Source organism: Bombina bombina, chromosome 1, assembly GCF_027579735.1.
Source record: "Bombina bombina isolate aBomBom1 chromosome 1, aBomBom1.pri, whole genome shotgun sequence".
NCBI lineage: Eukaryota > Metazoa > Chordata > Amphibia > Anura > Bombinatoridae > Bombina > Bombina bombina.
The window spans coordinates 512,416,196-512,433,249 of NC_069499.1; the positions used below are offsets into that span (position 1 = coordinate 512,416,196).

Genomic DNA, 17,054 nt, shown 5'->3' on the forward strand with positions numbered 1-17,054 from the left:
TAGATAGATAGATAGATATAGAGAGAAAGATAGATATAGAGAGATAGATAGATATAGAGAGATAGATAGATATAGAGAAATAGATAGATATAGAGAGATAGATAGATAGCTAGAGAGAGATAGAGAGAGAGAAATAGATAGATAGATAGATAGATAGATAGATAGATAGATAGATAGATAGATAGAGAGATAGATAGATAGAGAGAGAGAGAGATAGATAGATAGATAGATAGATAGATAGATAGATAGATAGATAGATAGATAGATAGATAGACAGGCAGATAGGCAGGCAGACAGACAGATAGATGGGTAGACAGACAAACCAGATTTACATTGCATGTACAGTATTTTGGATGCACCTTGTAAGGCAAAGAAACTCTTAACATATGAGCTAACGATATTGAAATGACTGGAATTTGGCATGAGGTATTTCGTTTATTCAACAGAACAATGCAGGGGCAATGAAAAGGTTGAAAATGGAGAATCCCTTGTTAATGTAAATGTTTACCTAGGCAAGCAAACATCAGACATGACAAGCAAATGTGATCAAAAAGAGCAATGAAAGATACAAAACAATTCTATTCCTCTGAAGCAAAAATCTTAAAGGGACATTATACACTCATTTTTTCTTTGCATAAATGTTTTGTAGATGATCTATTTATATAGCCCATAACGTTTTGTTTTTTTTAAATAAATGTATAGTTTTGCTTATTTTTAAATAACATTGCTCTGATTTTCAGACTCCTAACCAAGCCCCAAAGTTTTATGTGAATACTGTCAGCTACCTTCTCCAGCTTGCTCCTGTTTGTGTAAAGGGTCTTTTCATATGCAAAAGAAGGGGGAGGGGGAGTGTCTTATTTCCCACTTGCAGTGGGCTTTCCAGCTACCTTTTTAACAGAGCCAAACTGACAGCTTCTAATTAAGTTTTTAAACAGTTTTATACTGGATTTTTATATCAGTATCTGTGCATCTTATTCTTTATAGTAGTGTCTATTACATGCAGTTATATGAAAATGAGTGTATACTGTCCCTTTAATTTGGCATTTAGAGCTTGAGAAAGAAATGTATACAAAATATTGCAATAAGTATGTACCATCAAATTACTGTGATATGTAAAATGCCCTCCTTTAAATGGCCATGTCCCAAACAGCTATCTTGTGATATGATATGAGCAAGGGTTTCTTAAAATGTGCTCTGTTCAAACCTTGCCTTACAGTTTTTAGTGGTCCGTATTACACAAGAAAATGTCATAAAATATGGTCTTTTGTGGAAAATTAAATACAGTAAACAAGAGGGCAGGGAACACAGATGAATGATATTGGTTAGTAGTTTTATGGTGTCAAGAAGGTTTTTTTAATTAAATTAACAGGGACATTTCAAAGTTCTGACAATGGAGGGGTGTTTCTTCTGATATTATATTGTACTTTTGGGTTCGTTAAGACTTTTGAGGCCATACAAAGATTCCATACTTGAATTAGTTTTAGAAACATTGCACTACCCAGTAAGTCAGTGTAAAGTTGGTGGGGCTTTCTCCTTTTGTATTAAGCTGTCCCTAAATAAAAATCCTTAATGGAACCAAAATGTTTTCTTTCATGATTCAGATAGAACATGCAATTTTAAATCATTTTCTCATTTTCTTCTGCTATTAAATTTGCTTAGATCTCTTGGTATCTTTTGTTGAAAAGCAGGGACATAAGCTGAGCCATGTCTAGAGCACTATATAGCAACAGTTTTGCAAGATGGTTATCCCTATGCAAGGGCACTAGATTGCAGAACTATTTCCTGCCATGTAGTGCTCCAGACACCTTCCTAGGTGTCTCTTCAACAAAGGATAGCATGGCAAATTTGTTAATAGAAGCAAATTGTAAACTTTTTTTTTAAATGGTCTGAATCACAAAAGGAAATGTTTGCGTTTCATATCCCTTTAACCATTTTTAAATACTTTTATTCGAAAGCTGTTCCAAATTTATCATCTATCTCCCTAGATTCCTTAAAAAGTTATTTCCATACTGAAAATAATATTGCCTGATGGATGGGAAAAAATTGTAAACACTATTATATAAAATGTTTTACCTTTAACTATTTATAAGACAGAAGGTACATAGATAATCATAGCTATTCTATAATAAACACAGAAAATCTGAGATATATTTACAGTTTATAATTATTGCAATGTGCTGTTATGTTGTCTAAAAACATACAAATGATTCAATTCTATATATAATTTTGCCTGCTAATTAATACATAATTATTTTCACTTATGTATTATTATGTATTATTTTGTATTATTATTATTAATTATTAATCTATATTACCACAAATAAAGTTTGCAAATGGCTATACAATTAAAAGCAATAATTTGAAATGTTAACTCTCTATCCGCAGCCAATCCCAAGTAGATTACCACCAAGTTCAAATGGTGAGCGTGGACCAAAAGGTGACCCAGTAAGTATATATTTGAAGACTAGGTAAAAGTGAAAAACCTTTGCATGTATATATTTCAGAAACAAGTTTAGAAATTGTGAAAATATTTATAACACCTATCGCTCACACGTTAACCCTCTAGGAGTTATGAATAGTTCACATACCAATGTTCTTCACATACACGATAATGTCATTTTTATTGTAAATATATTTATATATATATGTGTGTGTGTGTATATACCTATACCTTTATATCTATGAATATACCTATACCTGTATATCTTTTCCTAACATTATCACATATATCTAGAAATTTATATTTAAGAATGTAAAATATGCGTAACAAGCATCAGTGTTCGCGATTAAGGTCTAATGAAGTGTCGGATTAGCGCATATGAAGAATTGCTAACTTCAATGCATGTTATTGAAATATTAAATATATATATAATCTTATAATTGTTATTGTTTTTTTTAATATTTTATATTTAATATTTCAATAACGCTCACTGAAGTTAGCAATTCTTCATTTGCGCTAACCCGAATCTTAATTTTTATTAATAAAAGTATATATATATATACACACATTATATTGTAACTGTAATTTTTTAGGTATTTATGTCTTGTTTTGTATATATATATATATATATATATATATATATATATTGTAGCAAAGAAGTGCACTCTCACTCAAAGTTCAGCTACCAGGGTGCTAGCGAAGTGAAATAAACATGATAAACATAGAATTGCACTCGCTGGATTTTCAAAGCCAATTTTTTACTGTGACCGTGTTGTAACGTTTCAGGGACAATGTATCCCCTTCCTCAGACCCTGAGAAAGGGGATACATTGTCCCCGAAACGTTACAACACGGTCACAGTAAAAAATTGGCTTTGAAAATCCAGCGAGTGCAAGTCTATGTTTATCATATATATATATATATATATATATATATATATATATATATATATATATATATAAACATTATAGTGTAACTGTAATTTTGAATGTATTTATATTATGTTTTGTGCAACTTTTTTTTTTAACCAGCTACCCTTTACACAAGGATTTTACTTGCGATAAGCCGACAAGCATAAAATCTGCAATCGCATTTACTTTCAACTTGCAATATGCACTTTATTACCGGCACGCGCAAAAACACGATATCGCTCATGTACAGCAGTTAGCGCACCACTAGTAATCTAGCCCATAATGAGATTGTGAAGGGAAAATAAACACGTTAAGATTTTTCATATATTTTAATGAATTATTTAGCCCCTTTTTATGTAATTTAGCTCTAAAAAATTTAATTATTTTTAATTCTTAGAGCTGTAAATGCACCCTGCTGACTTCACAAGACTTACTCTGCTACATATCTTTCCCTTGACTTTAACAGATAACAGTTGCAAACAATTCACTTTAAATTAACTTTATGGCCTTGACTAGCCTTGTTGTCTGCAGATTCAAGCACTGATTGGCTTCTCTAAATAAAATAAATGGTGGGTGGAGTTTGGGTATTGAAAAACAATTGCAGCAATGTGTTAATTATTTTTTTTTTAAATGGAGTTACAATCGGCCAGATTACAAGTGTAGTGCAAACATTGCGCCTGAGCGATAAGGGGTATTACAAGTTGAAATGAAACGCCATAGCTAGAGAGCAATCACAATTTATGCTAGAATGATTTCCGCAACTTTAGAGCTCTGGTTAAGTGTTTCGTGAAACATAAAAGTTGCACAAAACACATAAAATATACATTAGAAAGTACAATTACGCTTATAATAACACATTTAATAAAAATGATAAAAAAAATATTGCACACAAAAGTTATAAAGGCTCAAAGAGGTCTCAGGTGTTAGGAAAAAAAGGCAGGAAAAGAGCTTAATCAAGTGCAAGTAATCCAATTCCAACCATATATTTTATTAAATACCAAAAACAATGAGTCCTCTGATTAAAAAGAAAGGCCGTCTTTATTTTCAAAGATCTTCAGCAGAAATCCTCAAAGCAAGGAAAGAATTACAATAACGTAAAACTGTTTGCATGTAAATGCACAAATCTCACAAATTTAGATACGCCAACGGCTTTACTCTCACTTAATGTCGTCCTGTTTGTAAGGACTAACATACATAAAGTGTATGCACACACAAAGTGTATGTTAGTCCTTACAAACAGGACGACATTAAGTGAGAGTAAAGCCGTTGGCGTATCTAAATTTGTGAGATTTGTGCATTTACATGCAAACAGTTTTACGTTATTGTAATTCTTTCCTTTCTTTGAGAATTTCTTTTGAAGATTTTTGAAAATAAAGACTCCTCTTTGTTTTTGGTATTTGATTAAATATCTGGTTGTTATTGGATTACTTGTACTTGATTAACACATGTTACATTTACTTAACCTTTTAACGCCGTTATGCCGTTCTATTCCGTCATATTTACACTGGGCTTTAAAGCCGTTATGACGGAATAGAACGTCATATCAAACGGCTGTCCTGAAGCCTTCTGCGCTTCAAGGACTTGATCGCGGTCTGGAGGGCGTTCCTAGGGTTGTAGGGACGCCCCCCAGATGCAATCCAATAATTGAAATCTCGCAATCGTATGCACGATCGCGTAGTTTCAATTTGTCTACATCGGAACAGGTGTTCCGATGTAGACACTTTAACCCTGTCACGAAAGGGTTAATCATGTTAATGTGTTACTATTCACCATTGATACATTTTTTAGTTTTATAGGAAAAGGGATTTAACATAAAGATAAATACATATACATGCCTAAAGATGTATATGTGTGTATATATATATATATATATATATATATGTGTGTGTGTTTGTGCATATGAATTTATGTATTTATATGTGTATTTATTTACAGATATATACACATATTAACACATATATACATACTGTATGTACATACATAAGACATATATATAAGTGCATTGGAGCCCTAAGTAGATGAAAACATGTAAAATCATATGCATGCAATATTCATATTTAATAACCTGTTACAGTGTGTATTTACTGTACATTTTTCACATTCCAAAGTACTGCAAATAGCAGAATATGTTCTATGTATTTCCAAATAGATATATAGATATAAAGATATATATATTTCACCAAAAAACATTATATATATATATATATAGAACATATTATGTGCATAACATTGGAATGTGAAATATTCATATTTTCATGAGGGTTAATGCATATGAGAATATGTGATTGGGTTTGCGCGAGAGTGGGGTGTAAGTTTTTTTCCACTTTTTTTCTCAATTGACTTCTATGGGGGAATAAGTGAACGTTATAAGTTCAACTTTTTGCGCTCATTTGATTAGTGTGAGTGCAAAACAGTTTATTTTCAACTCATAATACAAGCGCAACGAGAAGAAAGCAAAAAAGCTTACTTCTAGCGCAATTAACACTCGAACTGGAGCATTAATTAATGCACCACTTGTAATCTGACCCAATGTGTTTTAAGATTGTCATGTATTCAAAAAGATTATTAAATATATATTGTTTTAAAAATCCAATTTACTTTTATTATCAAATATTTTTAATGCACAGGAGTATAAATATGATGCACACAGAGAAACAACTGATGGTCTAGCTTGTAATTTAACTGGTTAAAGAACATCTGGATGTGTATATAGGTCACACTGTCCTGAGCTTTAAGGAACACACTGACTTATCTACATTTCCAGATGGTCTAAATCTCCTTGTGTTTCTCAGGAGGCTCAGGCTGTTAGTCATAGAGCACATGTAGGGAGCCAGCAATCTGGGCATGTGCAGCTGCTCCCCACGAGATGTAATGTAGAATGTGTCAATGTGTACATTTGTGGGAGCAAGAGAATGTGTCCATCCCTAAATGTGAACAAACGAGACTGTTTCATCTGAAAACATTTTCAAACACTTTGTTCAGTGGGAATTTCGTGTAGATGAATTATGATAAAGATTGTCAACTGGGATAATATATATATATATATGGAAGGAGGAAGAAGATCAGTAAATAAGCATGAGACAAATCAGGGAATTTATTTTATTTAAAAAAATGACTGAATAGCACCAAGTCATTGATTTCATGAAATACTAAAATAATGGTACTATTTCTATTATTTTCATTCCTAGGGCAGTCCTGGAATTCCTGGCAGAAATGGTGAACCTGGAATTCCTGGTTCTCCGGGCTCACCTGGTTCCCCTGGTCCTCCTGGAATTTGTGAGGGTTGTGGTAGCCTTGGAGGCGATGGGGTAGGCTACAAGTCTCCTTTATGTTACTATGGTGCATGAAAAACTATGTTTTATAAAATGCAAAGTGTGTTTAAAATTGTCATGTATTCAAACAGATTATTAAATATCTTTTTAGAAAGTTTCCAATTTACTTTGATTATCAAATTTTCTATATTCCCATCGTATTCTTGGTTGAAAATATACCTAGGTGGGTATCTGGAGCACTACATGGCAGGAAATAGTGCTACTATCTATAACATTCTTGTAAAACTATATGGTGTTCCAGACACATGCTCTTGAATTTAAGTTTCTACTTTTCAAAAAAAGATACCAAGACAACAAAGAAAATTTGATAATAGAAGTAAAGTAGAAAGTTGTTTAAAATTGCATGCTCTATCTGAATCATGAAATCATTTTTTGGGGTTTCATCTCCCTTTAAATGGACACTAAACTTCTATGAATAGTAACTACTCACTGTTATTGCATTTCATCCTGTTCCTGCAGCTCTTTACAAATCAGTTCTCCTGTTTTAATAGCTTTAAGGTACCAGATGCTGAAGCTCCGTCTCTTCATACTGGGCGTCACCATCTTGGAGTGCAGGTATTCTCACAGCCTGTGACATAAGCTGTGCACACAAGATCAGTGATATTGTCTTTTTTGTTACATTTTGTATAATGTGCTTCAGGTTAGAGTGCATGATACAAAGCAGGAGCTTTACATTTTGACAGCTGCTGCATTGCTCTATATTATTGCTAAGTGGGTTTTTTATAAATATATTTTGTGTAACTGTAAAACTGTGTCAAAATGGTAAAATATAAATCTCACCTGATATATCAGGCACACTAATCTGAAGCACCTAATATAGCTGTAAAAAGGGGATAATATTACTGATCTGTGAGTGTGCACAGCTTTTGTCACAGGCTGTGAGAATACCTGAGCTCCAAGATGGCAGCCCCAGTACAAAGAGGCGGAGCTTCAGGATCTGGCACCTTTAAAACTGGAGAGCTGATTTGTAAAGAGCTGCAGGAACAAGATGAAATACAATAACACAGTGAGTGGTAACAATTCTAGGGTAGCTGTGCCCAGCAGTTTAGTGCCCCTTTAATGGATTTGGCAAGCTCATTCATATATTTGCTCACTTACATATGTGATACAAATTGAAAATATAAGTTTGCATGTTTATGAATAGACCCTGATAACAGTAAATGGGAAGACAATGCAAAAGTCATTTTTTAGAGAATGTTTTCATTTTGCAATAAAACATTTTAAGAGTGTAATGTAAAGCAAATGTCATCTAAAAAATCATCTTAAGTAACTTTTCAAATCTTCAAAGCACACAAAATGTGAAAAATATAAAGAAAATATTCACCTTTGCATTAAGTTGTAAGTAAAACTAAAGAGCAATGTCTTTGTATATAGTTGCCCAGTGACTCTAGTTTATGATTTTATGAGTTTATGATTGGGAGAATTAAAAATGAGTTTCATCTCACAAAATTATATTTTTGAAGAAATGAAGATGCATGTTAATATATTAGCATAATATCTATGTGTGTTAAACATCCATATTTATTTTCACATTAATTTGCCCATATATGAAATATATAAAATAAATACATATGTTCAGTAACTCAACTTAATGGGATAGGAAAGTTACAATTAAACTTGCCTGATTCATATAGAACATGTAATTTTAAGACACTTTTAAATCCACTTCTATTTTCAAATGTGCTTCGTTCTCTTAGTATCTCATTTTGAAAAAGAATACGCACATATCATACACCAGTGGGAGCTGCTGCTAATTGGTGCCTGCACACATTTGTCTCTTGTGATTGGCTAACTAGATGTGTTTAGCTAGCTGCCAGTAGTGCAATGCTGTCCCTTCAGCAATGGATAACAAGAGAATGAAGCATATTTGATAATATAAGTACATTGTAAAGTTGTTTAAAATTGTATGTTCTATCTGAATCATAAAATATTTTTTTTGTGTTTACTATCCCTTTAAAGTAGCATAAGGGTGAAATATTAAATATAATACATAGTTTATAGGCCTCTTATAGCGCTGCATTACAAAGTGTCATTTAATATATGTATGCATTGTTTTTGCATATTTATATGAACCACACTTTATTTCTTCAGCATCTAACAGACCTCCTATTCAACAGCGTTTTTTTTAAAGTAGCCATTGGGAGATACCGATAAGTCACATGAGACCCTATCACATGAGGCACTATCTTCATTAATTTAAGGAAGCGGCACTGGGAGTGACATATTAAATATAATGCATCGCCCATTTTCATTTTTCATTTATTCTACGCAGTTCAAAATAAATCTTGTTGGTAGACATAACAATTTTTTTATTATTATTTGCTGTGAAAAGAAGCAACGTGCAGACACAGTAACTTGTCCTAATTTTATTAAAATTAAATGATATCATGGGAAATGTCTAAATATATGAGACTATTGTTATTATGTATTATTATCATTTCTTTATAGACCGCCGACAGATTCAGCAGCTTTATGAATATAGCATGCGTTAAAATATATACAGATCATTTTTCAATTGTGAAGAAAATTAAGATAAAAAAATATATATGTTTTATCTCTGATTATGTCTAACATTCTTGATTATAGCGACATGCATGGACTTATAATGAAATATAATAACACGAAGATCTCACCATAAATAAATGACACCATATTTGATATATATGTGTTAATAATAATTTTCCTTCTTTTTTTCTTTCCTGTCTTTGTTACAGAACTATTCTCCCCAGTATGATTCAAAATCTGGATACTTTGATGGCAAATCCGGAGGAGGTGCTCAAATGGGAATGATGCCTGTAAGACAATAACATTCTTCCATTTATACAAAACTCTCTTTTTTTCAGCATTTATTACTACAGATGCCTGGGGATTAAACATATTTAATTGTTCACAGCATTATTACTTTAAATAAGCAGCATTATAATATTGTAACCAGATTAATACTCACCGCTAAAGCCCCAGCTTATGAATTCTTAACCACATAAGTCTTATCCACTAATTGTCCGAGTAAACATACCATGGAATTGACTTTATAGATTTATTATACATATTGGTCAGGGGCGTAACAAGAACTCATTAGGCCCCAGAGCAAAGGTTATAAGGAGGCCTCCAATTTAGCAATGTCCTTTCTTAAGCATCAAAAACTTAATCAGCATATTAATAATAGTCATGTAGAGGTATTAAGAGGCATGTGGACTAGCCTCTGAACTTGAGAAGTTGTATGCACGCCTTTGCTGCATACGGGCAGCAGATCCATCTCTATTTAGCCAGACCTAAGTTAACCTTTGCTTTATATTTTTTAATTGCTTACTTATGTCTACCTCATTCAACCTTAAAGGGACATGAAACTCATTTTACTTCTTTCATGATTCAGATAGAGAATACAATTTTAAACTACTTTCTAATTTACTTCTATTATCTAATTTGTTTCATTCTCTTGGAATCCTTTGTTGAAGGAGCAGCAATGCACTAATGATTTCTAACTGAACACATGGGTGAGTCAATCACAATCTATATATATATATATATGCAGCCACCAATCAACAGCTAGAACCTAGGTTCTCTGCTGCTCCTGAGCTTGCCTAGATAAACCTTTCAGCAAAAGATAACAAGAGAAGGAAGCAATTTAAATAATATAAGTAAATTGGAAAGTTGTTTAAAATTGTATTCTCTATCTGAATCATGAAAGAAAAATGTTGAGTTTCATGTTCCTTTAACTAAGCCATTTATTTAAAATTTGTCTATTTTACTGCTTGCTTATAATAGGTCATAAGAATGCATTTTTAACGCTTCTTTAACATTTGCAATTTGTTGACTCTTAGATTTTAGAAGCATTCTTCAGCAAAGCATGACTGTTTAACTGGAAATGGGTTCTATACTAACATATCATTTTTATTTGAGAAGATTTATTGACGTTTAATAGACACAGCAGATGTAAATTTATATGTGATGTTTTTTTTACAAAGGTAACAGATTTCTACAGCCAGTTACAGAATGCATATAGTGCCTTAGAAAACTTGAATATAATTATAAGGACTCCATATGGAATATGCAATAAACACTAGTTGTATCATTTTCTAAATGAAAGCGACACAACTTTTAAAGTAATTTAATTATGATAAAAAGTACGCTGGGGATCGAAATGGACATTAAATTAAAACAAAATTCATATGAATGAGAGTATTTTTTTTTAAAAATGTTACTGTATAATTTATATGAAAAAGGTTGATTTAAAGCTATTCAAATTAATAATAAAACATATATGAATTGCATGTTACAATGCAAGTGACACTCACATACCAGTTATTCACTGGATAGCAATGAAAACACCCACAGCCCTAATTTTTTTTATATTTGCTTAAAAAAGAAACAGTATGGAGTTGATTCCAATCTTTTAGAAAATTGTATCAAGTGATTTATTTACAAAAAGAACACTAAAGAGTTTATTGGTGATTTTCTGTAAAATATCATTTTTTTCTAAAGGATTGGAATGAACCCCTATATTTATAAATGGTCTTCTAAACTCGGACATTAATTAGCTACCTGTACACTGAACTAATGACCTCAGACGAGTATGCTTGCTAATAAATTTAAATTAATTAAATTAAATGTATCCTGATTACAGCAAAAAGGTAAATCATAAGCAATGAAGAATACAAAAAATGTATCATTGGTCTTAACTTTAAAAGGACATTATACACCTATTACTTTGTGTACAAATTCTTTAACAAGGCCAAAATGTAAATTCTTTAACCATCAAATTATGCAAATAAAATAGCAAGTTTAGCCACTTTTTCCGCATTTTGAAAATCTAGCTTGCAGAATTTGCTTTTAGGCTTCTCTAGGAATTTTGGGACAATCCCCAATTTTAACACAAAAGCATAAAGTGTTTATTAGGCCCTGGCTTTAATATGCTTTTTTTTAGGGCAAAGCATATTTTGCCCTAATATAATATTGCTCTTTTAATCTACAGCAAATGAGGAATAGTAGAACAATATTAACAAGTAATTTTGCTTGATTCTCCTGGAAGACAATGCATGTTTACTGTGCTTTTAACAACTGCTAATCCGTATACTCATTATTTTGTTTTTATAACTGACATTATTTAAGCTTTTTTTTCCCCCAAACAGTCTAATGAATTATTTTTTTCCTCAACAAATTCATCTCTATCAGGAATCTAATAAAATGTGTATCTGCTAACTACTAGTATTAACATGTATTTACTAGATGTAGAATTATGCATGGCATTGCATTCTACTTCCAAAAGGGGGTGAGCTACAACATGCATGGAGTGCTTTAACTCAGTATATTTTCCAATAATTAATAATCAATATTTTGCAGTGATCATTATGGTTGTGTATTGGCCAAGACAACAGATTTGCTGGAGCTTCAGTCCCCTATAAAGATGTGCTCCTCCCTGAGTATTTAAGCATCCCTTACAACGTTCTTAATGGTTATTACACAATTGTATCAATAAAGCAACACATATTAAGCAACACACTAGTTTATTGCAGCAGAAATTAATAAATATAAATATATATATATATATATAATGTTACCAGCAAGGCTGTCAATATTATTGTAGACTGGAATGTTGCTTTACATTTTTCACGCTTGTTGGTAAAGGGAATAAACAGACTGCTTGTTATTTACTGGTCTAGATTTCATGTGAATGAATTAACATAAATATGTCTGGCTAGTAAGCTGTCAACAATTTCTGCTTCCTAATGACAGGTGTTTTATAGATATGACATGGAAGAGGCATTTCATTCAAATGTCAATATGTTTCCCGCCAACACTAATAGTGTTTTTTCCAGCGCTCAACGTCTAAAGACTGATGTGTGTTTACCTACAAAATCCACCCCTATTTATTCAATGACCTGATGTACATCTATTTTCTGATGTCAAGGGTAAAGAGGTTTATAGCTTTAACAGATCATCTAGAAAAGGATATATATAGATAGATAGATAGATAGATATATATATATATATATATATATATATATATATATATATATATATATATATATATATATATATATATTTATATATGTTTTCCAATTACAAAACTTTGGTCTATTTGTGTTAGGAGACAGATTTCTGTATTTGATTTGAAGTTCTGGATGCAAATATCTTATGTCTGCATGAGAGCAGATTTAGACATTGTATTATATTTGCTATTTACGCTCTCCGCATTTAACATTGCACCATCAGCTCACAAGAGCCTCATCAGAGCAGGCGGACAGGTTATGGAGCAGCGGTCTTTAGAACGCTGCTTCATAACTGCTGTTTCTGGCAAGTCCGAAGACTCGCCAGAAACACGGGCCCACAAGCTCCGTTCGGAGCTTGATAAATGGGCCCCATTATCTGTACCCAAAATACTGATGCTGCCGGTTTGTGAATTTCTGTAAGAAATAAAAAAAGTCAAGTTAATATTATTATTATACTTTAGTTATAAAGCGCCAACATATTCCCTAGCGCTGCCCATGGGTACAATTCATTTAAATAAAACAATGATATAAAACGTGTAAGAGACAAGACACAATTTTACAAACACATACAAGAGAGAAAGATGTTAATACAGAGTTAGATGAGGGAAACATTGGGTGAGTGGAATTAGTTTATTACTGAGTTGGGTGGAAGGTTTCTCTGAACAAAAAAGTCTTCAGGGAGCATTTAAAAGAAGAAGGGTAGGGTAGGTGCTGCACGACAGAAGTCCTGCAAGTTAGGAGCTTTGATCTAATAAATAATGCTGTATTGTGTTTGTGTCAGCAGCATGAACTAGATGAAGCAAAGATAAGCTTTGTTTATATCATACAAGTAGGGGCTAACTATACCTCTCTGGACCCCAGGGCAAAGGCTGTGTCAGGCCCCCCCATTTCAATAGTGTTCTTACTGGCCATTTGCAAAAACATCACAACAACATAGGAGAAAGGGGAGCTGCTTCTCTTTAGCTATGAGTCATCCTTCCATCTTGTATAGTCTGCAACAGAGGATATTCACTTGCACATCTGTCCTGTACATTTTTGTTTACAAGTTTTTCTGTACAGTAACACTGTGACGGTCATTTTGGAAACCTTGCCACCATATTGTAAAGAGAAATCCATACACTTTCCTTCAAATGTGAGTCACAGGGTGGACACAGATGGTCAGACATGATGCAGAAGGCAGCTTTACCTCACCAGGCACCCCTGTAGCAAAACAATTGCTAATTGTAGGGCCAGATGGGCCCCCCTAGATGTGTGGGCCCAGTCTCAATTGAGATCTTTGAGACCCCTGCAGTTATGACCCTGCAAGTACTGCCCTTTTATCCTTTTAGGATGTTCTAATGGAATTATCTCAAATCCTTATTTGAAATCAAGTTGATCCTTGACTTTCTCCATCAGACAACTATAGCATTATTAGTTTATTACATGGATTGTCATACTTCTCTAACCAGAGTTATGCTTTACCAAGTGGAATGACTCCAATATACCTAAAATATACAGTTTTTATATTGTGTTATAATTATTAGCAGTCTAGTATCAACTACTTTGCTGGGTTGTGTACACATATTATTGATCATCATGTATATTTAATACAGAATTGATTTGTTTCCTTTCCCTAATATTTATCTTTTTTTCAAAATTTAGGGTGCACCTGGACCTTCTGGTCCTCCAGGGCCTCCTGGACATGCTGGCCAACCCGTAAGTCATATGAGCAAAATATAAATCTAGATAAAAAAAATTGTTTGTTGTTTTTTGGGTTTCTAATAATCAAAGAAAATATATAGGAAATATATTTATCGATAATCTCCATAAATAAGAATAAATCATTTTATATTAATAAACCTTTGGTTAAAATTAGAAAAATATTGAGGTCATAAGTGCTGTACTTTTTAAACTAAACATCAAATTTATGTAAACACAAATAAGTGCAAATAAGTCCTATGAGGGAATAGGTACAAAAAATAGCAGGCACTACTAGTTAGTAAAAATAAAAAATATACATTTTATTAGTTCCACATAAAAATGAAGAGTTCCCAGACAGGGGACAACACAAAAGAAATGTCTTACACGTTTCACGCCCCCTAGTGGCGCTTAATCATAGACTGCAGGTGCAGTAAAGAGGCCACCTATTTATGCAAAAAGCAGCAACAGGTTAACCCCTAACAGACCACAAGACAGTTAACAACATACTCAATGCAGAGTAAGTATAAGAAATCAACAATGTGTATACAGTATAATAACAGTGATATGGTAAAGAGCAAACAATTACAAACTAATATGTGTAAATATATACGTACTTGTAACATTTTCATTAATTAATGTACATGATAAATTTATGTTTTGTACAATAGCCTAAAGATAATAGCAAGTACAGGAGATGACCATAATGTTAATAGAGATTATAGTGTACAAATCTATTGTGCATAGGCCCAAATATTATGAGGGAATACTTAGAAACAAAATTAGTTCAACAATTTGACATTGAAGAGCTATATTAAGCCACACAACAATTGAATACTTACTTCATAATGATATTACATGGACCATATAGTGAGGTTCATCGAAAGAGAATATCTGGAAAAAACTGGATAATATTAAGGTAAATAAAACTCCAGGCCCAGATGGAATACACCCAAGGGTTTTACAGGAACTTAGCTCTGTTATAGCCAAACGACTACTCTTAATTTTTCAAAACTCATTATTCTCAGGCATAGTACACCAGGACTGGCGTAAAGCTGATGTGGTTCCACTTTTTAAAAAGGCAAGCATGGCTGATCCAGGAATCTATAGACCAGTTAGTCTGACATCAATAGTGGGGAAGATACTTAAAGGGATTTTAAAGGCGTATATTGATGAGTATATTCATGTAAACAAGATTATGAGTTCAAATCAGCATAGTTTTATGTGAAATAGATCATGTCAAACTTATCTAATTAGATTCTATAAGGAAGGAAGTAAAAATATAGATAAATAGAAATCAGTTAATGTGGTATACTTTGTTTTGCAAAGGTGTTTGATACAGTGCGACATGTGAGATTAATGCACAAAATTAAAGGACTGGGATAGCGACAATGTTAGCTCATAGAAAAGTAACTGTATAAAAGACAGGGAGCAACAAGTAGTAGTAAACGGATAATACTCAGATTGGACAAAGGTAAATAAATGGGACTAGATTTAGCAAAACAGAGGAGGACAGGGATTTTGGAGTACTTACAGATAACAAGTCAAAATGCAGGACAGTGGCTTCTAATGCTATTAAGATACTAGCATGTATTAAAAGAAGCATTGATCAAGGGAGCAAAGCATACTTCTTTCACTATATAAATCCCTGGTAAAACCTCACCTTGAGTATGGAGTGCAGTTCTGGGGACCAAACTCAATAAAATACATTATAGACTTAGATAAAGTTCCGAAAAGGGCCCAAAACTAATAAGGGGAATGGAGAATTTAAGCTATAATGAGAGGTTAGCCAAACTAGGTCGGTTTTCTCTAGAAAAAAAGGCTCTTGAGAGGTGGCACCATTGCTTTATATACTGTAAATATATATTTAAGGCCCATATACAGAGATAGCGGAAGCTCTGTTTATTCTGAGAAAATTGTTTGTGACAAGAGGTAACAATTTAAAGCTGGAGGAAAGGAGATTTAATCACAAACAATTTAACATTTTTTCACTGTGATACCAATCAAATTGTAAAACTCATTACCTAAGGAGATAGTAAATGCCAATACCTTGATAGATTTAAAAATGGTTTAGATACATTTCTGGCTAGAAACAGAATTCAGTTATATGATTGCTTGTGTTAAATGGGTCACCTTTTTAATAGGATTAATTTAAGCTCAAATTGAGATTTTATTTTAAGTATATATTCAAATTTTTATAGGTTGAATTTAATGGACTTCTGTCTTTTATCAACTGCATCTACTATGGCACTATGTTACTATTTTGAAGAACCAATAAATAAACCATTGCATATACTACAAACATTATTTCAATGAGTATACATTTAAAGATAAATATTTATGTAGGTGTATGTTTAGGATCTGTGCCTTTATCTGTCTATTTCATTGAACGATTAGCCCTATATCATAATATTTTCATTAAATATTTGTTTTGTGGTTCTGTCCTCTATAAGGGTTCTCCTGGCTATCAAGGTCCTCCTGGTGAATCTGGACAGCCTGGGTCTCCAGTAAGTATCTACAGCATTTTCTAAAAAGTACATTTACACATGCTTATGGAAATATAGAAGATTATTTAACAAAGGCAGCAGGACTCCCTTAACATTTATGGGGCCCTGGGCAAGACAAATTTGGGGGAGCCTCAGGCCAGTACCCTTATTCCCCTCCCCTATGGCTGATCTGTTTCTGAACATTTAGTGTAACCTATA

The 17,054-nt window shown here is 32.7% G+C and overlaps 1 protein-coding gene across 1 annotated transcript in view; it reads left to right on the top strand.

Annotated features, from left to right (window-relative positions):
* COL3A1 (collagen type III alpha 1 chain) overlaps nucleotides 1–17,054 on the top strand; it is an 88,427-nt gene that overhangs the window by 24,386 nt on the left and 46,987 nt on the right. Inside the window, exons 3-7 of the mRNA XM_053698599.1 lie at nucleotides 2,386–2,445; nucleotides 6,539–6,658; nucleotides 9,397–9,477; nucleotides 14,314–14,367; nucleotides 16,803–16,856. Of these exons, the coding sequence (XP_053554574.1) occupies nucleotides 2,386–2,445; nucleotides 6,539–6,658; nucleotides 9,397–9,477; nucleotides 14,314–14,367; nucleotides 16,803–16,856 (369 nt within the window). The remainder of the gene's footprint in view (nucleotides 1–2,385; nucleotides 2,446–6,538; nucleotides 6,659–9,396; nucleotides 9,478–14,313; nucleotides 14,368–16,802; nucleotides 16,857–17,054) is intronic.